Source organism: Drosophila innubila, assembly GCF_004354385.1.
Source record: "Drosophila innubila isolate TH190305 chromosome 2L unlocalized genomic scaffold, UK_Dinn_1.0 4_B_2L, whole genome shotgun sequence".
Classification (NCBI taxonomy): Eukaryota; Metazoa; Arthropoda; class Insecta; order Diptera; family Drosophilidae; genus Drosophila; species Drosophila innubila.
The window spans coordinates 22,406,421-22,434,102 of record NW_022995372.1 but is presented as its reverse complement, the minus strand read 5'-3'; the positions used below and the strand labels follow the sequence as shown (position 1 = coordinate 22,434,102).

General features: G+C 35.5%; 1 protein-coding gene across 1 annotated transcript in view; it reads left to right on the top strand.

Annotated features, from left to right (window-relative positions):
- LOC117779678 (protein turtle) overlaps positions 1-27,682 on the top strand; it is a 47,749-nt gene that overhangs the window by 17,088 nt on the left and 2,979 nt on the right. The window contains 12 exon segments of the mRNA XM_034615947.1: positions 2,390-2,511; positions 8,058-8,340; positions 9,948-10,189; positions 12,940-13,210; positions 13,619-14,373; positions 14,828-14,936; positions 15,343-15,426; positions 21,830-22,243; positions 26,684-26,801; positions 27,018-27,066; positions 27,068-27,088; positions 27,634-27,681. Coding sequence (XP_034471838.1) covers positions 2,390-2,511; positions 8,058-8,340; positions 9,948-10,189; positions 12,940-13,210; positions 13,619-14,373; positions 14,828-14,936; positions 15,343-15,426; positions 21,830-22,243; positions 26,684-26,801; positions 27,018-27,066; positions 27,068-27,088; positions 27,634-27,681 — 2,516 coding nt within the window.

Genomic DNA, 27,682 nt, shown 5'->3' with positions numbered 1-27,682 from the left:
TTATAAAACCTATTGTGTTGCTCAAAATAATATATTTGAAATAAATTTTGGTGAAGTTATTGATAAATTCAATGTACAATAAGCAAAATCACCACTGTGCAGCGTCTGCTTGCAATTTCCTTTCGCAATTCCTATGCGCATGTCCATGTATATTTGTAGATACTTATCCAGCTGACCACGTCGGAGGATGTAAACTATGCAGAATATGTTAATTTGTTTTCTTGCTGTTGTCTTTGCCATTTGAATTTATTGACAGCTATGCCTAATTCTATAAGACTTTGGTCATAGTTCGCATATGAGCTAAGTAAACTTTTCGCATTTTTCTCACGTTCGAGTATTTCAAAAATTTCAACAATATAACGTTTAACTTTTGTGTCAACAACAATCGCCAGGCAATTTGGATAGAGGTCAAAAGCGGCTTGTTAACAAGTCTAGTGCATGTCATGGCCAACACTGTTTCATCCTCAAGAGTCTTTGTTCCTGTTTTCGGTGCATGTACAAGTACACTGATACAAAAATTTTGTTTCTAAAATCAATAATTTTATTGAAATATAATTTTTTTTATAGACAACTTTAAGAGAAAAAACATAATAAATAAACAATTTCACAATCAAAATCTTTTTTATTTTAAACAATTTGTCGAGATTTTTTTTTATTTTTATTAGTGTACTAGGGAATTGCATCGACTTGTTTTCATCGCCATTTGCCACAGTTGCTGTTGTTGCTGCTTCCGACTATTCATTTGCATTTCCGTCGTAGGCCGTGAACAGCCGCCTGGCCTACTACTGCTGCACAGATAACTGCCCGGAGCAGAACTGGTCCACAGGACAAATTTTGGCAATTAAAGTGCGGCACGATTGGCTTTGATAATAAGTAATGCTATTAGCGCTGCTCTATCTGCTGATTTTCTGTTGCATTTGGTCTTTACCTCATGGACAGCCGATTGACAGACGCTAATCAAATGTCATTTTTCGCACAATAGATAGATGAAATAGGAATACAAGCAAATTGAAATGAGACTAAACTAAGTAAAATGTCCGCATGATCATATCTTATTCAAGATAAATCCTTGACTTGAAGCACTCGATGCCGTCATCTTAGGTTTTAACATATAATACATTTAAAAAAAGATTTGATATAATTAACTAAAGTTTGTGAAAGCTGAATAGGAATGCCATTTTGATCATATTTTGCCCTTATAATTCATTCTGCCTTCATTTTTATGCTTTGGCTCGTGCTTTTCAATAATTAAAAATTTCAAATTTCAATTTTTCACTAACTTTTTATGTTATAATTTCAATAAAACAACACTTAATTATCCTACAATTTTTCAAAATTGATTTGCTGTCCCGGTACATTCCGGTATTAATACAGGAGCCGAATGGACAAAACCGAAAAAGAACCTTTCACCGAAACATTTTTCGGGAAGTACCGAAACCGAAACTGGAACCGATATTTGCTTCGGCTTTCTTCCCTGATGATAATATTAAAATTTTATAGCCTATCTTCTCTGGCTGTGCATTAAAGTATCAACTTGGGCCTTTGGGCCTGTGCTTTGAGAGAGTCTAAATCCAATCAACAAACCTAAAAGTACTGCAAAAGCATTAGCCACTGACCGGCACTTGACATGTGACCGATGTGGCTATCAACGAATCCATTTAAAAGTAACCCGCTTTGTCCTCATTCCGTTGTCTGTCAGAATCCAGCGCTAAAAAAAATAAGAAAAACGTTAACGGCATGCCAATGCTTATCCTTGACAGCTCCCAACGCTCTACATACTCGTATAAAGGCGACCATTACACATAGCGACTGACCTGGGATCCAGGACCGAACAAATGTCAGAGCAACACAGTAAATCGTGCCGAATGTCACGTAAACATAGAAGCACGGGCACAAAGAGGATGACATCGGCAGGACCGTGGCTTAGGGATTGGCAGTATTATAGGTGCAACACGAGTGGGAATCTTCAATAAAAGAGAGATTGAATAGTCACAGATAGGCGTCGCATAACAGGTCAGCGAAACTTTTGAGACAGCCTTCAATCAACGAATGTCAAGTGGCAATCTCCAAAAGCTTTCAACTTGCCTGTCCAGTTACAGGATGAATGGTCCACACACTTTCAATAGTTGTGCGTTGTGCTCTGTCGTTGTTCTAGATAATATAATTTATTTTTTGTGATGAAGCAAGCAAGTGTAGTCTATAAAGTTATAAAAGAATATAATTGCTAACTTCGTAAGCAATTTAACTTAAGATAATGATTTTTTGTATTATATTTCCTTTGTTTCAAAATAGAGCTAAAATTATAAATAGTAAAGTTACGAATTTGACAAACAAGCATTAAATATTATCTAAATATTTTCGTTTTTTTTTTTTTTTTGTCTATTTACAGAAGATGCTGTGCACATCACAGCCATACTGGGCGAGGGAGTCGTCTTCAACTGCCACGTTGAATTCCCCAACGATCATCCAGTGCCGTATGTCCTGCAGTGGGACAAGAAGGTGAGCGAAACGGTACGATATCACAGATAAAATTTCTTCTCTAAACTCTCTTTTTTATATTGTTGTTTGATACGCAAAAAGCTAAAGAAAGTAAGAAACAGTCAGACAAAGACAATGTCAATGAAACCGCGACAAATGTAACACAGTAATCGAAATATACTTACATATAAAGCTACTCAACGTTTTCTGAACTCTTATACCTTATTAACCACTTACATACTTAATATATGAGCATCCCCTTAACTAATCTTTTTAAGTTAGTTATTTTCTATTCAATATTCCATTTAGTTTCATTTGAGTTTAATTTATAACCTAGTTTGGCTACATTAATACTCAGATTTAACTATTGCTACTGGCAAGTAGGTCAAGAGCTAAACAATAGCTAAAGCTTTGGCTCTACTGTGCGTATGCGTAATAACTGAAAGTTTGCTTATATGAGGCGGTATTTATGATTTACGGTCGATGTTCGATTTAAGGAACATTAATAATAAAATTTTAATCCGTATCCAGCTTATGCTATTGCAATTTGAATACATTGTTAATGCTCATGTTGTGTTGTTGTCTATACGATATACGAAAAATAACAATTAGATTGAGAAGAAAATTTCCATATTAATGATGCTCGTATGTGATTTATTTGTTGCTCGATTGGCAATTTGCATATTATTTTCAGAATGATTTTTCTTCATTTTTGCTAGCAGCTAATTTGAACTCATGATTTTGTTACCCCAAATAAAAGTTCTTGATTTTCAAACACTTCAACTATTCTTAGGCAAGTACCAAACAGCTTCTTGGGCGTCAGCAAATTAAAGGCCGTTTTGAAAGCGGCACGCTTTCGATCATCCACAAACTGAGATACTTACACACACACAAACACTGACAAGAGTATTTTTGCGGCATTAAGTAATAAATGATAAAAATCAAATGCTATTCAAAAATCAAAATCAGACCAAAGAGAGCGAAAGAGAAGAAAAATTCACATAATTTCATTTCGTTCAATTCAATCTCGTTCTCAAAATCGATATACTAATTATATACAAATCTGTAGCTATTCACTGCTAACAAAACAATTAGCCGCAATAATTCATAGCAAAGCAAAAAAAACCTAATAGTAGCAACAATTCCACGATTTTAGTACAATTTATATAACCCCTTGCACCGTCCCATGGTTGGCGGAAATATGATAATGTTTCCTAAAGTTGGTTCTCTGTGAAACTTAGGGAAAAGTGACTGTGATTTCTCGAAACTTTGCTGAGAATAAACATAGACTTTTCAAGGTGCTTTCCTTTTAAGGTTTTTTGGTAATGAACTTAAATATTTAAATGAAAAATTTGGTGTTTAATTAACATGGATTCATTTCATATTTCCTACAACTCAGTCTGACTAAAAGTAAATATTCGTGCATATTAAAATTTCACTTGAAATACCAATCCATCAACTCCAACTCCACCACCAACCAGCACTGCAAATCCTTTGAAGTGTTGCTAGCCGTAAGCTACAATTTATTCCTAATACACTTACAACCAAAGAGAACAAATGAAATGCGCAGCAATTCGCCGCATTCCCATAAAATGGCTGCAATTTCATTATGCAAATGTTTTTCTAGAGCACAAAAATATATAAATTTTACCTTTTTCCTTGAAATTCTTTGTTTTGTTTCATTTCGTTTGAAATTATGTAACATACACTCAAGCAAAAATATGATTTATTTTATATAATATAATAAGTAATCTGTTATTTGTAACAACTTATATGCATATGGTATCTGTTAAATGTTGTAATGTCTGCATGAATTGTATAACTATTTTTGTGGATGCCAAAGGTTTATAGTTTTAGTTTATACGTGTAGATACTCATGCGACACATAGATGCGCTCAGACCTCAGGAAATACAACTGGCAAAAGAGCAGCAAGGTCTATGAGCTTAACTTTCATAATTTGAAGCACGCCTAAGCCGCTGCAAGCCGATAAACTTACTTTATTGTTGCTGCTTGATAACAAAGTTAAACCGAGCAAAAACTAAGAAAAACCGCAAGGATAATAAAGTAAAAATGTAGACGCTGTACTCTGCTCTGCTCTGAAGTCGTCGTCGACGCTTTACGCTTTATACTAAGAGTCGGGCGTTGAAATAATGCAGCTAAAGTTCGTGCCGTAAAACTGTCTGCGACTGTGTGTGTATCTATATCTATAAGTATATCTTTATTTGTATCTGGGTGAGTGTTTTTTGGCGTGTCTCAGTGTATGTGTGGGAATCTGACCGTACATGTGTTCGTGTTTGTGCGTTTGGACAGATAACGTTGCTGCTTTTTGTGCCAAGTTAAAAGTTTTACAAGCATTTTTAATGCCAAACAAAGTTATAAGTACTGCAAAAAGTAAGTTATGTTTTTCTGCGATAAAAATACACACGCATACGTTGAGTCGGATAGTCACATATTCGCATAGTCGCTCTGTCGTATTAAGAATATGACGGCAAATTATGGCAGGGCAACAGAGCGGCAGTAAATGAATGAATTAAAGGGATTAACATGGCTTTAGCTTTTAATTTATACAGCTCTCTGTTTTACTCACTTCTCCGCTCCTCTGTTTTATTTTGTTTGTTTGTGTGTAATTGTATAAGTTACATTCCTGCACATTAAAAAGGCAAGTTGCTGCGTTCCGTATTGCGACTTTACATTAAAGTGCGCCACACACACATATTTTATGTTGCCTACTTTTGTGCGTTCCCTTGGTTCGCAGCTCCGTTTAAGGCGCCAGACTGTCAGCGGCTAGGAACTAGGGACTGTGAGTACAACTACGGAGAGGAGGCTTCGTTCGTTGCCTTAGTTGCAATCTAAATTAATTGCTACTGAATAAATTAGGCGGAAAAATGTTTACTGAGCCAACTTATGACGCTTCTGCGAGTGCGAATATTAATTTTGGAGCTCGCTCGACTTGCTGACAACCAGTGTTGCCACAATTTCAATGTCTAAAACAGCTAAAAATTAAAAAAATTAAAAAATAAAAAATTAAATTGAAATATTAAAAGTATATGCGTTTGTGTTGTTCGAAAATTTTGGATTTAGTTTGGTAACTAAAATATAAATAGTACATTTCCAATTTACAAAATGGATTTTAAGCAAAATATTATCTGCGCAATATTTACTTGATAAAAATATTGGTGCGTTATATATTTTCTACCAAGAGTTTTGGATTTTCTGCAGAATAATAAAGTTATCTGGTAATCTGGAAAAAATAGTCAAGACATTTTTGAAAATAGTTAAATTTCTAGCCAATTATATTTCTCAACATTTTCCATCTTTTGAATTTAAAAAAAATCTAACTCTAGCTGCAAAACAGCTAAATTGGCAACAATGCTGCTAACAACGTCGGGTTCGCTCTAATAAATATAATATGTGAAAGCCCAAGAATTCCATTCGCACAGACACAAGCATCTTTGGGGCTTCTTCTATCTGTATGTGAGTCCCCTGATGTCTACTCTCTGTTATACTCGTATACTACTACGTCCTACGTATGTCCTCTGTGTGCTGCTGCCAAAGTAAATTATTTCATATGTCAGCCCGGAAAATTATTAAAACGTATACAAGTACGAGTAGGCCTATTTAATAAACGAGTCGAGACGCCTCTCGACAGCTCATGCTATAATTACAAAAATAAATCGATTAACTTTGACGCTCCCACAATCGGGTGTATGAGTAATTTGCCTACCAATTACCTAAGTAAAATCAATTATTTCGTCTCTGTATCTCAAATTTGCAGCCACACACAATTGTGGTTTCAAGTAGCGATGCGTTCCATGGGCTAGTCATGTGATAAAAATTGCATGACTTCATCTAAATCCACACAAGTTTTCTGTCCGTGATATATTCAATGCATTTTACATTTTATGCTGGCAACTGCCAACAACAACAACTAAATAACCAAAAAAACAGAACAAGTTGGAGTGCTACAGTTGAGTTGGTCGACTGTTAGGTTCCCAGTATCCGGATCTGAGCAGCATCAAAAATCGAATCCATAGTAGAATTTTTATCAAATTTAGTTGCCCTATCTTATAAAGTCTCTGAGATTTAAGTGTTCACACAGACCTTGTCACAAGCCCAATAGCGTATGTACCCTTTGAGTACTGGGCTAAAAATATGACAGGGTATGTGAAGTGCGGGTGGTTGACTGAAGGTTGACCCCAATTGTTGTAGTTTGCCCCAAAATATTTTACATGCACATTTTTTATCAGCTCAAGCTAGAAATTCAAATGTTCAAATCTCTCCCTTCTCTTTCTGTTTGTGTTCTGTTTGTGTTTCTGTTTCTGGGCCTTGTTGTTTTAGTTGCTCGCACATGATTTATTGTTGCCAGGATATGCTGGCTCTCTGGCTGTTGATAGCCATGCAAACGGAGCTGTGAAGCACATGGAGGAGTGTGGAACGAAACGGAACGAAACGAAACGAAACGGAAAGGGGGACAGCTGCAGGCTGGTGCCAAGCAGTTTGCCCTTGTTGATAGTGAAAATGTGAAAATGTTTCCGTGTGCGTCTCCCTGCATAAAAATAAATGTATCTTTCAGTTTCTCTTTCTCAGTCTGCGTCTATTTTGTTGGCAGTATTTTACCCCTGTGGCATCGCAATTTCTACACGTTAACATGATGAGTTTTTGTTTCCCTGATGTTGATTTCATTTTTTCCTCTTTTTTCTGACGACGATTTGGACAATATCCCTGTGTGTATGTTTGTGTGCATGTCGCAACTCAATTTATTTTTGACAGTTGTCAGAGGTTTTAAACATGTCAGCGATGAATTCAACATAAATTGATCTACCTTGCGTATACATCATATTTTTAATAAGATGTTCAAATATATTTGCTTAATCACGCAGCTAAATATAATGTTACATATGATACATTTTTTATTTTACAACATTTACCTTAACCTTTGACTTATGTAATAAATTATAACTTTGTGTCGCAATGCATCAGAACTTAATACAAATTTTAAATCATATTATTATTTTGACAAAATAAATGCATGTTTTCTACCTTGAGTATACATAACATTTTTGTGAAAAGATATTTTTTTATATTGACACTCAATCACTTACATTTACACAAGCACGCAGCTAGATTTGTTGTACAAATATTGCATGTTTTAACTATAATATTTACTTAACCCTTTGGCTTAAACTATTAATAATTTTTTTGTGTCGCAATGAGAAGAAATTTAATACAAACTTTAAGTCCTGTTAAATAATGCATATGTTTATTATGGTCTTCAAATTATTTTAATTATAATTATAGTTGTTTATGGTTCTCAGAACACATAAAAATTAAAAGTAATGTAAATTTTATTTTAGTTTTGTCAAATAAGTCACTTGGCTATATGTATATTTGCTGAATAGTTCGCAACCTTTACTTTGTTTGTCATAGAATACGTAAAAACGTTTTAGTTCGCATAAGATAATTTAATGCCATATACATCAGTATTTATATCAAATCAATACCAATATCAATATCGTAAGCCCAATTAAAGTTTTGTTCATTGTTAAAACATTTTAATTTTATGCGTTACACAACACAGGGCTCCGATCTGCCCATTTACATCTGGTATGAGAGCTACCCGGAACACATTGAAGAGGGCTACAAGGGACGCGTGTCACGTGTGTCGCAGGACTCGCCATTCGGCTCCGCTTCACTCAACCTGACCAGCATCAGAGAATCGGATCAGGGATGGTATGAGTGCAAGGTCGTCTTCCTGAATCGCGATCCCAAGCAGCATAAGAACGGTACATGGTTCCACTTAGATGTACATGCACCGCCGCGCTTTAGTGTAACACCAGAGGATATTATATATGTTAATTTAGGTGAGTTTCAACCATAAATCCCAACTCATTAGTAATCACAACTACAGCCCGAGAAGATTGTCAAAGTTTTGACAAGTCAGGCCGAGTCGAGTCGAGTCGAGTCGAGTCGACACATATTTTGTCAAGTAAATGACGTTTCTCAGATTAAGTGAAGCAGATTCCCAAGATGCTGCCTCGTTCCGACAATCGTAACCACTTTTGACTGTGTCAAATGGCCGGCAATTTGTTGCAGTGCCCAAAAGAGTCTGTCACCTTGAAATGAGCTACGACGAGTCTATTTATGTGCACGACCCCGGGGCTCGGCAAACGGCGAACGGTGACCAAAGTTCACTCATGCGTCACGTCATAATGGTGCGCAATCGTAAAAAGTGTGGCATACTTTCTTTAACAGCAAGTGGGCCGCAGAGAATACGTGTGTTTGAGTTACTGTTACTTATGTGCACTCATTTGTCATCTTTCGAATATACTCAAAGCTTATCACTCAATACTCAAACGAAAATCGATAAGCCTTTATGGGTGTGCAATCGCAAACCAAATCGAATTTCCGTCGCTTAATCAAAGTTAAAATGTTTACGCGGCAGCCATTCAACAATCAAGGCTCACACACACACACATATACACACACAACACTCACAACACTCAGCACGAACACAAAAGCCAAACAAAAGACAACGGTTGCGCCGGAAATGCGTCAAGAGAAAATGGCGCTGCAGCGCATAAATCAGACAACCCTGACTGACGGTTTGTCAGCCAACTCAGGCGGCACAAAGCGCAACAACAACAACGATGACGAACAAACGCTGGAACGAATGAAGTAATAACTACGAGAGAACACGACTGCGAGAACCCTGTATTTATTTTAAAAAGCATCAGTGCTCATTTTCCAATGCGGCCTAAATTTGTGTCTGGCTTTCGTGTTTATTATTCGATCATAACAAAATTTTTAAGACTAGGATACTTATCATGTGTTAACTTACTCAAGGAACTAGCAGTCATATTGCTCCTATAACTCAATTTTCATCAATAACTATTACATTTATTTCTGATCGTAATAACATTTTTAGAACACACAAAAGCTAGGATGGTTAGAAAGTGCACAAATATCTAACCTCCAGCTGTAAAATTGCGATTACAGGTCATTTAATAAAGATTTACGGGTGCGTAAGTGGGTGTATTGAAATTTCTAAAATAAGCTTGATCTGTTTAGAATTAGAACCAGAATCTGTATACCAAGGTGATTTCAGTTGTTGATGCAGAAATTTCTATTTTAACAAACTTAGTTAGCCCGTTGCACTATTTGCGTACAGGGTCTAACAATGCAGGGCGTTATTGTGCTCTATTGTCTGCTACAAATGTTGCCAGTAAGTGCGAGTTGTTAGCCAACAAAGACATGCAACTACAATAAAAAGGCATACGGAAGCGACCAGGCGACTACCGTTAGCCGGAAGAAACCGGGCATGCAATTTTCTTTTTTTTCTCTATCAAGTATTATATATCTAAAGCATTTAAGCCAATGAGTAAAGAGCGTAACAATTGCCAGCACTTACCTTATTAATTTGCCGTTTTCTTTGTCTTTCGCTTCGGTGCGTTATTTGCTTTCATTGCAGGTGATTCAATTATACTCAATTGCCAAGCCGATGGCACACCGACTCCAGAGATTCTTTGGTATAAGGATGCGAATCCCGTTGATCCCTCGCCCACGGTGGGCATCTTCAATGATGGCACCGAGCTACGGATATCAACCATACGCCACGAGGACATTGGGGAATACACTTGCATTGCACGCAATGGTGAGGGGCAAGTCTCCCATACGGCCCGTGTTATAATTGCGGGTGGCGCTGTAATAATGGTAAAAACCTATAAACAAATGACTTAATTATCAGATAAATAACTAAAAGATATTACAAACTAGTTAGTAAATCAAATTAAATTGAATTTAAAACGATTGAAATATGAGTTAAATCAAAGAAAATTTAATCAATAACTCTAAATTATAGAAATTGTCTTCTGATGAGGAATAATTGGTTGATCTACATGTAGATGCGATGGGTTTTATATGAGTAGGCATTTGACACTGACTTATAGTAACAAGCAAAACTCTTAACACTAACATTCCTATTTCTAATTCAACAAAATAAAAATTCAACTATGTAAAAAAGGATAAGGCGGCGCACAATAAAAATACGCTAACAAAATCCAAAATGAATGGCATCTATGAAAAATTTACCATAAGAGTAAGTTTTCAATTATCATCATATACTGTTTGTGCATTTTTGCATACTACTTTGTCTTACAATCTTTTAAGCGCTTTTACATTAAACAAACCAAACAAATCGCTTTGCCTAATGCCCAGCAGTCCAACAAACTCAAAGTAAACTAATCATCCAAAATATTCTCTCTTTCTTTGACTGGATTGTGAAAGCAAACTACACCAATAACATCAGAACATCAGAATCCATCAGACCAGATTAAACCAAACCATTCTCAGGCACGTCATTTTCACACGTGAAAACACCAGCATCCGACCATCGAGACCATCACCAAGGAAACGTCATCAGCTTGGCGAACGAAAAAATGCAGCCCAAAACTCGGCCTCACACATTTGCGCTTTACCATAGATCCTCCCCTTCCCCCATACAGGAACCCCCTCCCCTTCGCCACAGACACGAAAACAGGGGGGAAAAATGTTACAAGTGTGCAACTTTTTATGTGCTCCCTTTGCAGTTGGGTTGTCGAAAGTGTTGCCACAATTTTAAAGGGTTTAAAATATTAGCTGAAATTCTAAAAAAAAAAAAAAAAATTAATCAAAAATAACCATATTTTTTGTATTTTGTATTGAGTTTTTAATAAGAAAATGCAATATAAATTTGTTTTATTTTATAAATTCATTTTAATATATATTTTAATATCGAAATTTTTACTCTATCAAATTCAAAAATCAAATTAATAAATTTTAAACTTTTTTAGTTCATATCTATTAATTAACAAGATTTGAAGAATTTATATTATCTGCAAAATTTTCTTAATTGACAATATTAATTTTGCTATCTTGGATCCCTTATTAAAGAATTTTCAATACCTTAATAGGATATGTAAATGTAATTGTATATATTCGACAGAGAATATGTTGATTTGTTTAAAAATAGTCTTGGTCTAGTAATATTTAAAATAGTTAGAATTCTAGGTAACAGAAGTTTTAGAATATTTTGGCTTTTGAAATTACGTCTAGCTGTAAATTGGCAAAACTGGCAACACTGGTTGTCGAGCTGTCGGTCGGTGGAGTGCGGACTTTGCAGCCTTTGTGCTGGTCGTGCCCGCATCTGGGCTTCACCTCGCTTAGCCTCGCTGTACAATCGAAAAAACGCCAACACAGGCAAAAACCTTTTGAAATAGGGTCTGCCCGAGCACACTCTGGACATGGTCATTCGTCCAGTGTTTGTCGGACTCCCCGATTCCCTGCCATACCCTAATACACAAGCGTTTACTATATACAATACAAATAGTCGCACATGTTGCCTAACGTACATACATATTTGTGTGTATGTATTTACCCCCTTTCACATATAGTAGATACACATACTTGTACATACAATGTCTTCCTTCTAATGTGAATAGCATACTTTTGCGCGCGTTGCCAACTAATGTATTTGCATTTCAGGTATTTACATTTAGTCAGTGAAAAGGCCACACCACATGCACAAACCATAAAATATGAATGCTTAAGCCATTAAGGTTTACATTTTGAACTTTTCTACACTAGTAAAACTACTACAATAATTGAATCAAGGACCTTAAATTAAATTCCTTAACCATGAGCAGCTTTCAATATTATAATACTATAAGTAGTCCATAAGTAAACCATAGATGATTATTGAAATTTCCTTATACTTCAAAAATGAAATGAAATACGAATTAAATTCACAATCAATTTACATCGAATATGCGTTTAGCTGTATCCTTTTTGTCAACCCACATCACTCCAATCATAACTATAACCAACGCAAAGCAAAGTTATTTCAATCGAATTGCCTCAAAGCGATGTAAAAGTTGAATAAAACGAGAAGAAGGGACAAAATGCAATCATGCATTTACCAAATGTTCAAATTTTGTCGGCTTGACGTTTGACTGACAAGTTGTCAATGGCAGTAGTAAAGCCAGAAATGAAAGATAGAATGAACATTATGTTGCTGTAGATGTCACAGTAGCAATGATATTTCTAAGGGGCTGGAAAAATATACACCAGGTGATATGGGTGACAGCAAGTCTGAAAAGAAATTAACTGTCAAGCGAGAAATATGCAGGTGCAACGTGGAGTTAGTTTTTCATCATGATGATCAACGCATACAAACCGCAAATCTCATGATACGAATTAGCAAGGCTGCAAACAAAAATGAAATAATGTTAAAGTGTAAAAATTAACATAAAGCTTTGAGCCATCGAACCGAACTGAAGCTTCTTCAAAATTTTTGAGGATTGCAGCCTTGTAAATTAGTCAACAGTCAACGCGTCCTTAGTCAGTACATGTCAGGAACTCAACTTGCTCATTGACAAATGTCATCCTTAAACGCTGCTTCTCTCTCTGCTTCTCCCCTGCGACAGGTGCCGCCCACCAATCAAACGAAACTCGAGGGCGAAAAGGTGATATTCTCATGCGAGGCTAAGGCCATGCCGGGTAATGTCACGGTGCGCTGGTTCCGAGAGGGCTCTCCAGTCCGTGAGGTGGCCTCGTTGGAGACACGTGTCACCATACGAAAGGATGGCTCGCTTATCATCAATCCAATCAGTGCCGACGACTCGGGCCAGTATTTGTGTGAGGTTACCAATGGCATTGGAGATCCGCAGAGTGCTTCGGCCTACCTAAGTGTTGAATGTGAGTTCATGTCTTGACTATTTAACCTTATTTCACTTGCTTTACTTTAATTTAATATTTAATGTTTCTATTTTGTGTAAGTACAAATGTTGAAATGTTTGTTGGAAATTAATTAAAAATTAATTCATAACTTAGGCATTAATTTGTAGACTTGTTTTCAGTTAAAAATCATTAATAAAAATGTTACGTTATTTGCCAAAAACTCCAATATGTATTTTTTTGATAATAATGACAGCATTAATGAATAACTTAGTTATACATTTATAAATGTTTTTAATTTAAATAATCATATTCAATGTTTTTTTTTTTAATTTTATGAATATTTTTGGTCGACTGCTTTCAGATGACCTTGAATACAAAACAAGTAAAATACTATTTATTTAAACATGTTTTCCTCATTCTTTTCAGATCCTGCCAAAGTGACCTTCACGCCAACCGTTCAGTATCTTCCCTTTCGATTGGCCGGCGTCGTGCAGTGTTATATCAAATCGAACCCACAATTGCAGTACGTAACTTGGACTAAAGACAAGCGCCTGCTGGAGCCCTACCAAATGAAGGACATCGTGGTAATGGCGAACGGCTCGCTGCTTTTCACGCGGGTCAACGAGGACCATCAGGGACGGTATACGTGCACACCCTACAACGCACAGGGCACGCAAGGCGACTCGGGCGTTATGGAAGTGCTGGTACGCAAGCCGCCGGCATTTACCGTCGAACCGGAAACGCTTTACCAGCGCAAGGTCGGTGACAGCGTCGAAATGCACTGTGACGCTGTCGAAGCGGAGGGAACCGAGCGTCCCACCATCAAGTGGCAACGCCAGGAGGGCGAACAACTCTCCGACTCTCAGCGTAATCGGGTGAAAATCTCTGGTGGCAACATTACCATCGAGAATTTACGTCGCGAGGACTTTGGTTATTACCAGTGTGTGGTCTCCAACGAGGTGGCCACCTTGATGGCCGTCACGCAACTGGTCATTGAGGGCACCCAGCCCCATGCGCCCTACAATATCACCGGCAAGGCCACCGAGTCCTCCATCACGTTGCAATGGCTGCCTGGCTATAGCGGTGGATCCGAGTACAAGCAGGACTACACCATTTGGTACCGCGAGGCGGGCGTCAACGACTGGCAGACAATTTCTGTAACGCCGTCCGGCAGTACGCAGGTAACTAGTGCTCTAAGATCCAAAATTGGATTTTAAAATTCGATTAATTATGTATGGATATTATTCAAATACAATTTGTATAGTTTTTTTCTCATTTGTTTGCTTGTTGGAAATAATTTGTATGAATGAAAAATACTAGCTATTTAGTAGCATTTGTTTTGAACAAAAAAAGAGGGTTATTCCGTAACGATTTAAGCCTTAGCTTGTGTGTTGAAATAAAAAATCCAATTTAAATATTATTTATACAGTAAATATTATAATTATCAAAAAATTGTTTGCATATTTTGATCATACATAAAAAAGGAAAACGAGAGCACCTAATTAGATATTTATTGTAATTAAACTTAAAATCGAAACTCTACATATCGATTTATTTAACTCTTTACATACAGCAAACAATTATAAAAACAGTTGAAATATACTCATTGAATGTTATGTTTTGAAATTACTACAGGTGACTATCAATGGTTTGGCCTCGGGCACCAGCTATGAGTTCCAAGTTGTGGGTCGCAATGTTCTCGGCGATGGAATGATGAGTAAAGTGATGACTGTGCGGACGCTCGGTGAGTGTTTTTCCTACGTCCTATAGAGTTAACTGTTTATCTTGATTTCGCTTTGGTTTTCTTATGATTTCTCCTATTTTTATGCTGCAGTTGCTTAAATTGCAAGTTGCTCAGCGTTTTGCACATACTCATAAAAAATAAAACTCTTTGCACTGTTGAGACACAGTCTCTCGTTAATCTGGATTGGCTCTAACATAACGCTCTTGTTTTTCTCTCGTTTTTTCTTCTCTTTTCTCACGATCTCCATCGAACCAAACCAAACCAAAACAAAAACGCTACTCGTTTATTAACTTTCTCATACTAATCATGCGTACAATCAATTGCCAAAACTCGCGCATTGAATTTTGAATTTTTCCCGCTGCTGGTGACACACCCCCTCCACAAGGCAAAAATTCAAATTCAATAGAAGACGCTCCGGCAGCGCCACGTAATGTCAAGGCTGCAACACAACCGCCCGATCACTTATTTCAGCCAATGCCAGATGAAGCTGGTAAGAGAACTTAAAAAAACTAAAAAGTTAATACTTAGTCAAGTATCTATAGTTATACCATATGTAAAATATACGGATCGGTAACGAGAACACGATAATATATGCGTCAAGTACGACCATCGCCATGGATAGAAATATTAAATAGTCTTCTCTCTCAGCGAAAAATGTATGCGCATGATGTATTTATTTGCAACTCAAAAACAAGTCAAAAAGCAGGCAGGAATCAAGTAAGATGCCAGCAAAAAATGGCTCTTGTATCAAGATTATTTAATTTTCCAGGCTAGCGAATTTCTTACCGTGACTTTCTTCAGGCTTTCTTTTTTCCAACCCCACCACCCCAAAAAAATAAAACGGGTACACAGTGAAAAATGTTGGGTAGCTAACTGAATAAAGTGGCCGAAGAAAAACAACAATTAAATATTCGAAGCAATTATACACAGCGAGCAATTATGCCAAGCCTCGTCTTCGTCTCCCTCCTTTTGCCTGTCCCACTTTATTGGCTGCCAACAATGCACGCCCTAAATTCGCACCAAGTCCCTCGGGCATAACTTGGCACATGTGCCCAAGTCCTGGGCAGAATGTGAATATTAAATTTTCGTACTGTACACACACACTCATATCTGCGGTATTCAGGTGTGTGCCAGTGTGTGGCTGTGAATGTGGGGGAATGTGGGTGAATGTTGGGTGTATATAAGGAGGCAGCAACGCAACGCAACGTAATTAAAACAGTTTGCCCCACATTAAATTATTTAAATTAATTGAACTGTTTTTACAATTGCACAACAGACACACATATTCACACATACACATATACTGTCGTGTGGCACAGGTCGTGCGGTCGATATGACAACGCCCACAACAACAACAATGGGAACAACACATTACGGAACAGAACAACAACTTGTGGGGAAAAAAAACAATAAAGCTAACTCGACAGTCAGGAACTCTGCTCTAATTCTATAATAATATCACATTAAAAATTAAAATCAAATCTATGCAAATCTTTTAAAAATAAATACAAAACATTTCATTAAAACAAAACCAATCGGCCTATGGTCAGTCGTTTGTCAAATTGTAACTTTTCTTACAAAACTGGATAACTGCCCTCATTGACAAAAAAAAAACAGAAATGGAACTCTGTATCATTTAAGCTGTGGAAAAATTCAACAACAAACTTGAACTGCCTAAAATATACTTTCTGTTGACATTCCTAATAGACCCTTATATACCAAAGTACAGGGTCTAAATACGTTCTGTGGCTGGGTGGCGTAATTTAAACAAGCATATTACCAAATGCAGAGCTACATTTAACACAGGGAACCCAACATAACACAATACAAACTTGCAGCCGACCTCCCTTCTCTTCTCTTCGTGCACCCTTATTCAATTCCCATTCCCCACTGTCTTTGGGGCGGATTGTAGGTGAGGCAATTTAGATACACTGATAAAAAAAGAAAGGTCTCTAAAATTACAAATATTTGTTTTAAATATTTTATTTCTTAAATAAGTCAACTTTAAGAGTACAATAAATAGTATAATAATAATAAACTAAGTGTTCTGCTATAGAAGTCATTTTTTACATTTAGTTTGGTGAATTGTTGACCATTTTCTTTTATCAGTGTACCTGTTTGTTTTACCAACCGTTTTGCGATGATATTTAATTTTTTACTTTACTCCGTCTGCGTCTCTTGCTCTCTCTTTGTTTCCCTCTCTCTTTCTCTCTCTCGATGTAACACTGACATGTAAAACACTAGCGAAAGCCCCTTTCCCTCCCCCCACCACGTCCCACAACTGTATATACTTTTGCTCAAAACTGTAGTACACGCACTCACACGCACGCACACCCATACAACGACACACTCACACACACACACACACACACACAACTCAACACACAGAAACACACACTTGCATACATATGTAGGTGTTTTCCCCCATTTAGCGTATTTATTATACTCGTACTAGTGTCCCTTTATGTGCCTGTGTTTGTGTCTGTGTCTGTGTCTGTGTCTGTCTTTGCGTGTAGTTATGTATCTCGGTGAGTTTGGCGCACGCGTGTGTGAGCAGCAACAACAAAAACCAAAAGTATGGCAATGGCAACAGTAACATTAACATTAACGGCAACAACAACAACAATATCAACAACAGTAACAACAACAACAACAACAACAGCGTCAACTAACAACCAAATGTGTTGTGTGTTGTGTAATGCAACCCTGGATTTCGTGTACGTGTGTACCATTGGCGCTTGTAGCGAAATACCTACAGACCATCCATACATCCATCCATAAATCCATCCATACATCCATCCATACATCCATGCATCCATTTATCCACTCAGCACACTCACTTTCACACACACACACACACAAAGTCTTACACCCTTTCGCCTCATATGACCCAGAGTGTAGAGCCGCTACCACAACAACAGCAACAACCAAGAACAACAACCGACAAGAACATCAACAGCAACAACAACTGTCATTAACATTGCCGCAGAAACAACAAACAGTAATAATATTTTTTTAGCTTCTTTTCCTCCGCTCTTTTGGTATTTTTTTTAAATTTTATTAATCTGTCGGATATTTTTTTCATTTTGTAAATCCTGCATAAAAACCACATTTTAACCTGCGTGAGTGTGTGTGTGTGTGTGTGTAAGGCATTTCCCATAAGCCACGTCTTGTTGTTGTTTTATGCTTGCGCGTTGTTACGCTTAAAAATTAATAATAACGTAAACGGGTTACCACATAGCAACAACAACAACGAATCAACAATGCACTTTAGGAATAAATAATCTTTTTTTGTAGATATTTTGTTAAAGGAAATAACAATACAAATTATACAAGAAAAGTAAACTAAAATAAAGCTCGTAAAATCAAGATTAAAACAACTAGATGTCTACATACTTTCAAGAATTTTTAGTTCTTTTCAGACAAAAATCTTCATTTTTAACATTTGGTCTTTAAAATGAATCAAGAATCAAATGTTCTTAAAAACTAGAAAAAAAACATCTTGATATTAAACGCATTAATTTTCGTTATTTATTTTTAATTTTTTCAGACGAAAGCTCTTAAAATTTAATTTTTTTAACAAAGCTTAGAATGTTTATCTAAAGAGAACGTCAAGTTGTAATTTAACCGTCTACTTATAGACGACCTTTGTTCCGATTGTTTCAATGGCCGATATATGATATTGTTGTCCGAATAATAATTTTATATGCCAAACTTACTGTTAAAACTAAGGACGATTCCAATTTGTATTATAATAAATAAACAATCAGTCGTTCTTCAGCTATTCATTATTTTACAACAAAAATGGGTTTATATTCCATAGTTCAATGGCGACTGCGGCACTTGAACAGGTGAAAAATTTCCTTTCCGACATTTAACAAAAAATAAAACTAAAAAATACAACAAAGCACTAAAAAAGAAGAAGAAGAAAAAACAACAACAAGTACAGCAGGAAATGCATGTCAAGGCTGATTACGTTTAATACAAACAGACACACACACACGCTCACACTCGTGTATCCGCAGATGCGAATTTATGAATATTCAATGCATTTCACTGTCATAATTGCAGAGCACCAGCTTTTTGCTGTTGTTTTTGATCCATGTTTTGTTCAAACATGCACACGTATTCTGTTGCCAACATATACATATACACACATATATATAATAATATATAGTACATTTGCGTATTTTTAATTTAAAGTACAACTTATAACTCATACAGCATATGTTACTTGCTCTATGGTTTGAAATATTTCACCTGCTATCAAGGTAAACTAATCGATTATTTTTCATTCACGTGAGTTAGTTTTTCAGTGGTTTCAAGGAATTGGGCTACACGAGGATGATCCCTATAACCTATGACTGTGGCTAACCAATTCTTTATAGTTATTCAAAATATCCTTGGTTATGTTGTAGCTTCTATTTGTTTAAGTATTTTATATGTAGAAAACTTTTCTGTTTGGTTTGTTGGGCCTTGCACTCTTTTATTTTCCAACCTGCACTCAATTTTCAACTTTTGTAAATGCTACAAGTGAGCACAGCCTAGTTTAATCTGGCAATGGCATTTACTATGATTTTTATATTGATTTGAATTTGTAATTTGTTGTATTTTGTTTGTTTTGTTGCAATATTTGTTCTCTGTTTTATTTGCAGACCTTTTAGCCTATTTTGACATTTACTTTCATACCGATTCGAGAGGCATGATAGTTTATTCGCCACCCAAGTTGAGATTGCAAGGTACTCGTATTATTATCAATTTATTCAAATATTTTTTCCACTGTTTTTCAGTAAAAGCCACGGTTCCCACTTAAAATGAAAGCACCAAAAATAATAATCAAATGTATTTTATAATAACAGAACAAAATTAAAAAAATTTCTTTTCAAATTGATGTTTACAAACGCAGGAAAACTATAAAAAAAATGGAATTTTAGAATAGTATTTTTGTATTAATACGATTTGATTTTGATAGTTGTCAATGCCGAACTATATTCAGCTCTTAATTAAAAAGTATTTCAAAATATTTTTTTTTTTTAAATACATATGCAATATTTAAAATTTTTGTAATTAGGCAATAAAGAATACATTTCATGGTCAAGTGTGACCAATGTGGAAAAAGCTACGATGACAAAAAAAAATAATAATAAACAACTGAAAGAACAAAATTTAAATAACATGTGAATTGTAGAAGACGGCGTCAGACTTGAAGAAGCAATTACATTTCAAATTGCTCGACCATTGTTGCTCGCTTGTTAAGTTATTGTATTGTTATTATTGTGTTGCAACTGTAAGTGCAAGTGCAACTGTTGCAATAGCCTTTTGCCTTTGAATTCTCACATCATGGACATATTTGGTCGCATCTCCCGCAACAGTTCAAAGTTCTTAGCTGTTCGTAAGGGCAAAGTGCGCACTCATTGTACTCTTGCATTGTTTACAATGACATTTTACGGCTGTTGCAAGCCGCTGTTTGGAGTTTGTGTGTGTGCGTACCTTTTAATGCGCTTAAGTAATGCCTTTTACGAGTATTTCCTTGCAGACTGCATATTTACAGCCTCTAACTCACCCGCTCTTTGTGGTTCGCTTATGCCGGATAAGCTTCTGATGCTGCAGCCATAAATAACATTTACTTACCCCTGGTGTGTGTGTGTGTGTGTGTGAGTATGTGTCTGCCTGTCTACCCTGTGTACCCTGTGTACCCTGTCTACCCTTGACATTTTTACAGTCTCCCATTCCCCAGTCAACCCATCTCATTTCTCCTATGGCCTATGGCATGGCACTTTTCCTGGTATTCTTTTTATTTTATTCTCTGGTCTCGTTCTTCTTTTTTTTTATATGTTTGTCACTTGTCTCGTTTATATTATGTCAAATCTGTGGGTATTTTTCATGATACCAGACCAAGAAGAAGCTCAGGGGGTTGGGGTGCGTGTATCTAGGGTCAGGAAGTGAGGAAAACTCTTTGCTCATTTTCTGCAGGCAGCAACCGTCGCCGCATTGCGCATAATCAACTTTTGATATATGCGCTTTCAAATCTCTTGAGTGCTCTTTAAAAGCATTTCTAATTAACATACATGCATAAATAATAAGCGTGGCATTTTTCACTAACGTTTTCGTTAGCAACACCGGTTAAATAAATGGCTTGCACTTATTGCCTGCTCCCGACTTTTGTTACTCTTGCCTTTTGACCCCACAACAAATTTCAAGTGTGTGTGTGTGTGTGTGTGAACGACAAATTCTCCATTTCATGTTGTTCAACATCGACATTTTAAATAGCGCCGTTGGGAAATTGTCGTCACTTTTACGGGTGTATTTTTATGTCATGCATACAAATATTGTTTAAAGCTGTTTTAATTTATATTCATGTAAAGTACAGAAATTGTCACTTGTTCTTCTGTAGAAACCAAATTAATAGCGCAAATAAATATTTAGAATTATCTTACCAATTGCAATGAAGCGCTGATAATTCTAATAGGTCTAGCTCTGAATATTACAACCAGTTGGCGGAAAAATGGCTTGTAAAGAGATGAAAGATAATTTTTCAAATACTTGCATAAAATAAGTACATATTTTAGTTCTAATAAGAATGTGTCGTGTAGTATTTGCGACCCATTCATTAATACACGCAGATTACAAAAATGTGATCAAATATAAAGTTTATGATGATCTTAAGGGAAATAGAAACCAAATGAGTCACTTGGTATGTAAGTAATAACCTGCAAGCTTTCAAAATATATAGGAAATCAATTAATTGAAGTGCTTAATATATAATACACTTCTATTAAAAACGTTAAGTCTTCAATTTGGTTAGTGCTAATCGATTCTAGCTTTACTTTTACTACAAGTATTTACAATTACTTTTAATATTCAATGTGCTAATAATTTGTTATGTTTGACAGGCCCGAAGCCCGGACCACCGCGTAATGTGTCCGTGACGGAAATCTCGAATGGCTTCCTCATCACCTGGCAGTCACCGTTGGAGCGTGCACACATCGTCAAGTTCTATACCATCAAGTATCGGACGGATGCGGAGTGGAAGACGCTGAATCGTGGCCAGATACGGCCCGAGGAGACACAGTATCTGGTGAAGAATTTGGTGGGCGGACGAACCTACTATTTCCGTGTGCTGGCCAACTCGGAGAAATCGTACGAGTCCAGCGATGAGGTGAAATTCCCAGTGCCGGCGCGTGTCAAACATAAAGCTATAACAGCCGGCGTCGTTGGGGGCATCCTGTTTTTTATTGTTGCGATCATTTTATCGGTTTGTGCCGTAAAAATTTGCAATAAACGTAAACGACGAAAACAGGAAAAAGGTAACACTGAGGCGAAAAGCTATACACACACTTGAAATGGTTTTTAATGACAATAATGATGATGATGATGATCATAACGAGAATAACGAGAAAAACGAAAATAACAAATAACAAATGATGATAATGACAATCCTATTGTTGTTGTTATCATTGTTCGTATTGTTGTTGTTGACGATGACGATGATTGTGACACTTTTGGCAATTATGCTCAGCTATAACTAACAAACTTACTAACTGCTTTACAACTTACTACCTTCTACGTACTGCCTACTACCTACTACTACTACTACTAACTTTTACTATTTACAATTACTAATACTACATAAGTACTAACTACTATTAGTTTCGATTTGTGCCCAAATCGGGGCAACAACGAACGTTACGAAATATTGGCAATAACCATTCAACGGTCAAGGCCATATAATTTCCCATTTTCAATTAAATTGTAATTAATACTCGTAATTTTCGACGTGCTTTTATGAGTTTTGCTTGGGCCAATAACAAGGGCCATTTATGTTTGCGCATATTTAATTATCGAACTGAATGTTAAAGGCAATACAATCCTAATTAAATTTGTACTTTATTTCAGTACTTTAAGAACCAATTCGTACTTGAAGTCATTGCAAGTTAAATCAAGTTTGTTTAGTTCCTTGGCTTACACCTCTCATTGGCTATTTCGACAACAACAATGCAATGAAATTGAAATTGAAATTGATATTGAAATTTATATATACATACATACTCGTATTTAACAATTGTTTGCTTACTAAAACCAAAAGATAATTGTAAAGCCATAAATCGTATGGCATCTAATACTAAATTAACCAATTTATGCCTGACGAATAGTTTTTACTCTTACGTTGTAGTTGTGCAAGTCAAATTAATTTAAATTTTCAATTAACAGATATATCTGTATATACAACTACCTTGATTTTGAAACTATTACCATGTCCAAGGTTTGTGTTATTTTCTTCGTATTTTTAATTTATTTATTCTGTTTATTTTCTATTACATTTAACCCCGTCCGTCCTGTTGAATTGTTACTATTCCTTGTACTCTGACAGGTAAATAAGTCAACTATACAAAATTAAATTTCAGTTAACAAATTTGGTCATATTAAACCGAATTATATTTTCTTTTGTTTTAAATTAATGGTTTATATGTATTATTTGTTCGCTTTGACTTGGTCATTTATTGTTTTATATACAAATGACATTTAATCAGTAATATTCAGATAAAACCCCCTCCAGTGCATTCTGTTATGATTCCATGATTTAGTTGACTTCCAAATCTAAAGCATGTACAAATACATATACAAAAATAGTGGTTGCAAAATTAGTTAAGATTAAAGACAAAGTAGAAATACGGAAGCTGATAATACAGTGGTTCCTTTACAATATGTTGGATAGGCAATTTCAAATTTAAATGCTGCCAAATTGCTGAACGGAAATTTAAAATGTCGGGGACTCTATTGTTAAAGTTGTCTGCTTATTATTTCTTTTTATCTTGGAGTTCTTATGTTTTTATTTTAGTGCATATACTGTTTATTCATTTTTAATAAATGATGCGTTGGTTAAATGAATTATTTTTGTACATTTTGTAAGACCTCCACACACTTACACAACACAAACAACAAGTCAAAACAAAAAAAGGCTCACAAAAGGATAATTGTGCATTGCAAAATCAATGTAGCGTATAAACAATGAAATATAAATTTAAATTATTATAATTTATTTGACTATATTGTTTTTAAGTTTGTTTTTAAAGAGCTTTACACACATACAGATAAAAATTAAAGAGTAGTAGCTGATGATTAACGTAACAGAAGAAAAAGAAAACCTTAAACAATATAAAACCAGACAAAAATCAAACACCTTTATCTCATAAAAAATTTATAAGCATGTTCTTAGCCAAATCGTCGTTGTTTCTGCCCAGGGCTGAGTTCATGTCTGATAAAGGTGTTTACCAAGAGAATATCAATTCGAAAACTATATATACATATATATATATTCAAGTATATAAAGTTGACAATATATATAGTGAAATACTGGGCAGACGTTTTTTGTAAACAATTCACGCACAAAGTTGGTAAAATAAGGCCCATAATCGATGTCCATAAAGTACTCGTAAAACCGCAACTCAAGTCTATGAAATGGCTTAATCAAAGCATAAAATGATCGCGCCACAAAAAGTAGTCAAAGTGCTTGATGCACTGAGAGAAAGAAGCCTGTCCTGCAATTGTATTCACAAATTGTTAGATTTTGAATCAATTTCCCAAAATTGATATCCTGAATGTGTGATCAATATCTCATTTGTGAATGCATCTTGTAACTCTTACTCTTCCACTGAGAACGAAGTCATCGAAAAATAATAATAATAAAAAGCTACCCAACTATGCCCCCTGCAACGTCAAGCAAAGTAACTGGGTAAGTTTTTTGATAATCATAATAAATCGATGTCGTGTGCAACAGATTCGAACTGTACCAACAAAAAATAAAATCAAATCAAATCAAACAAATACTAAAAGGTTATTTTCAGACGACAACTGCCCCATACCAAGTACCAAGTACCAAGTATCAAGTTCCTTTCTCTCTAAAAACACACATACACACACACATGTATAAATTATTATCACACAATCGCATTTAGCACGCGCGCATTTCATAATTAACAGTTTAACAGGTTCATGAATCGAACGCATGCGAATCTATCGTTCTCAGTGAATATATTCGAACTCGTACTCGCTATGCATTCCATACTCAAAGCGTACCAAGCACACTTTCTTAAATATCCGAAGCACTCACAAAAAGGCAGCAAAGTCATTTCACGGTCTTCATAATTACTCGATACTAAAATTGAATATCGAATATCAAATAATAAAAAAAAAGAACTCACAACCAAAACTTTTACACATAACACTCGTTGTTTATCTAAACTACTTTTAATTTGGTTTTCCATCCGCAGTTGTTGGTCAGATTTTGGTCAGCAACTTGCCAGCATTACTTTCGTCATCAATTTTGTTTATGTTTGCTTAAGTCGACCATAATCAGCTCTATTTTGGTTTCGATTTTGCATTTGACTTTGACTAGTCGGTTTTTAGTTATCCGTTTTCGTTTACTTTCTAACTCCTTTCCGTTGGCACAATTTTCAACTGACCATTCAAAAGCCATTTCATGTGTCATTGTTTTTTTTTTCCAACATTTCGAAGCCCGATCCTAAATAAAATACTGCGAAGAGCACATGCTATGCGTTTATACATATGTATGCTCGTATAGTTGTATATATGTGTCAACTATTGTGTGTACTAAAAGAAAGAGTTGATGATGATTTCAAATTCAAATAAAGTCCTTCTCGAATGCATCGTGTTAGTTGAATGTAGTTCGCTCAATGATTCTAAAGTACTCTCCCTTTACACCTAACCTGCCAGCTAAATTAGTTTGTCTAGCTCTTTTAATTGGTTACCTCTTGTACTATACATATGTAATTGCAACCCTAATTAACTCAACTAAATTAATACCAAAATAAAAAAAAAAAGCCACTAACAATTGCATAACATAGTCTAGCATAGCTATAGCCTAAATGGTGTGTGGGTGTTTTGCCTGTATTCTGTACTCTGTCTGTACTTTGTACTCTTAGTAATTATCTAGTAAACTGCTAAATTTTTAACAATGTTAACACAACAACTACAATGGCAATGACAACGGCAACAACAACAACAACACCGACAATGTTGTTCTGATGTTGTTGTCAATGATGATGCTCTCTGACTAGCATGCAAATTGGCATAATGTCCGTGTCCCATGTCCTGCTGCACAAACGAGTGTACATGAATAAACTTATACACTCAAAAAAAATGTTACCCTAAAATCGCCATAAAAACCTTTTTTCAACCTATTATTGAGAAAATCGAACAAAAAACAACTTAATCTTCCATTTTTAAAGGCGATTTCACCTTTTAAATTACAAAGTCCTCCGAATACAATTCGTTTTTTAAAATTTTCATGAATAAATCAAGAAAATAAATTTTCCGAGTGTACTACATATAGTTTGGGTGCCAATAACCCGCCCTGTACATAATTTCTACTTATTTGGTTTATAATCGTATAGATATCGACTGACTTTCAGCTGGGTCACGTTATGCCAGTTTGTGCTATTTCGAAGCTGTCTTATAACAATGGAACATAACAGAATGGAAGAGTACTCGTAGTTGCTGTATAAAATATATAGTATATATGCCATATATATGCACATATGTATATGGGGACAGCAAATGTGTAAATGGTAGTGAATATGTATGTCATACGTTGCTTAATAGCAATCGTATAGTGTATACATACTCGTATATAGTGTGTGCTTGTTAGCTGCTATATGTATTTTATTTAACGGATAGGATGGCTCACACTGCACGCCAAATTAATTGTAGAAATTATACGTTTACAGAGTTCAACATGGTAGCTTGCAGGATAACGGACGCTCGTAACATTGCTGCCAATAATCATCATCATTTGCACAATCGCAGTACGGGCTCAATTTCCTCTGGTCAAGTGCCTTTAAAAAAGTGAGTATCCCCTGTCGCCTAATCAGCTTGAATTGTAGTAATATTCTGGGAGATAGCTCCCAAAATGCGCACTGACAATTAAATTGATCTAAATTTCCCAACTGTCTCTTATGCCCATTCATCCGCCCACTCAAACACTTTGATTGGTATACGTCATGCACCTACTTCTTCTACTACTACTACTACCACTACTTCTACTGCTATTTCTAAACATAGCAATACTGAACATTATCGTGATTATGAAAGCGTTTTTATAGTTCCAGGTCCATCCTGTCATAATCAAAATCGTAAGCAAACTTTTCAGTACTAAAATAAATTTTCCTATGGTTTTTTTTTAAGTTTTTCATATATATTTAATTTTTGTATCTTACATACTAGCGCTAACGGCATGTAAGATACTTGAATTATACTTAAAAATATTATAGGAAACAAAAATTATTTTAATTTAAAAAAAATTTTATTCGATTTTAGTAGCTCTGTTTCTTTCTGTTGCTCAGATAATGTGAGTTTTTACACATTTCTTCAGTTTCTGCTAAATTTTTTTTTCAATTTAAAAAAGTTTTTTTTTTGTTATAAATAAAAATCTATACCAAACTTTTCTATACTAAAACTGATTTATTTTTTCTTAAATTTTTTTAATATTTTAAATATCCATATTTAAAGTAAAAAAAAAAATAAAAAACCTTCGGTTCGATTTTAACTCTGTTTCTTTCTTTTGTTCAGTTATTGTGTGTGTATTATTTGTGCTCGTATTTTTCCAGTTTTCAATTGTTTCTTTTGAAAATGCCTTGCTTTTTAACTATATTAAAATTACTTACTTTCTCGTGCACAGGTACAAACAAACCCGAATATCAAGTCTAACTGCCATACTTATCGCCATA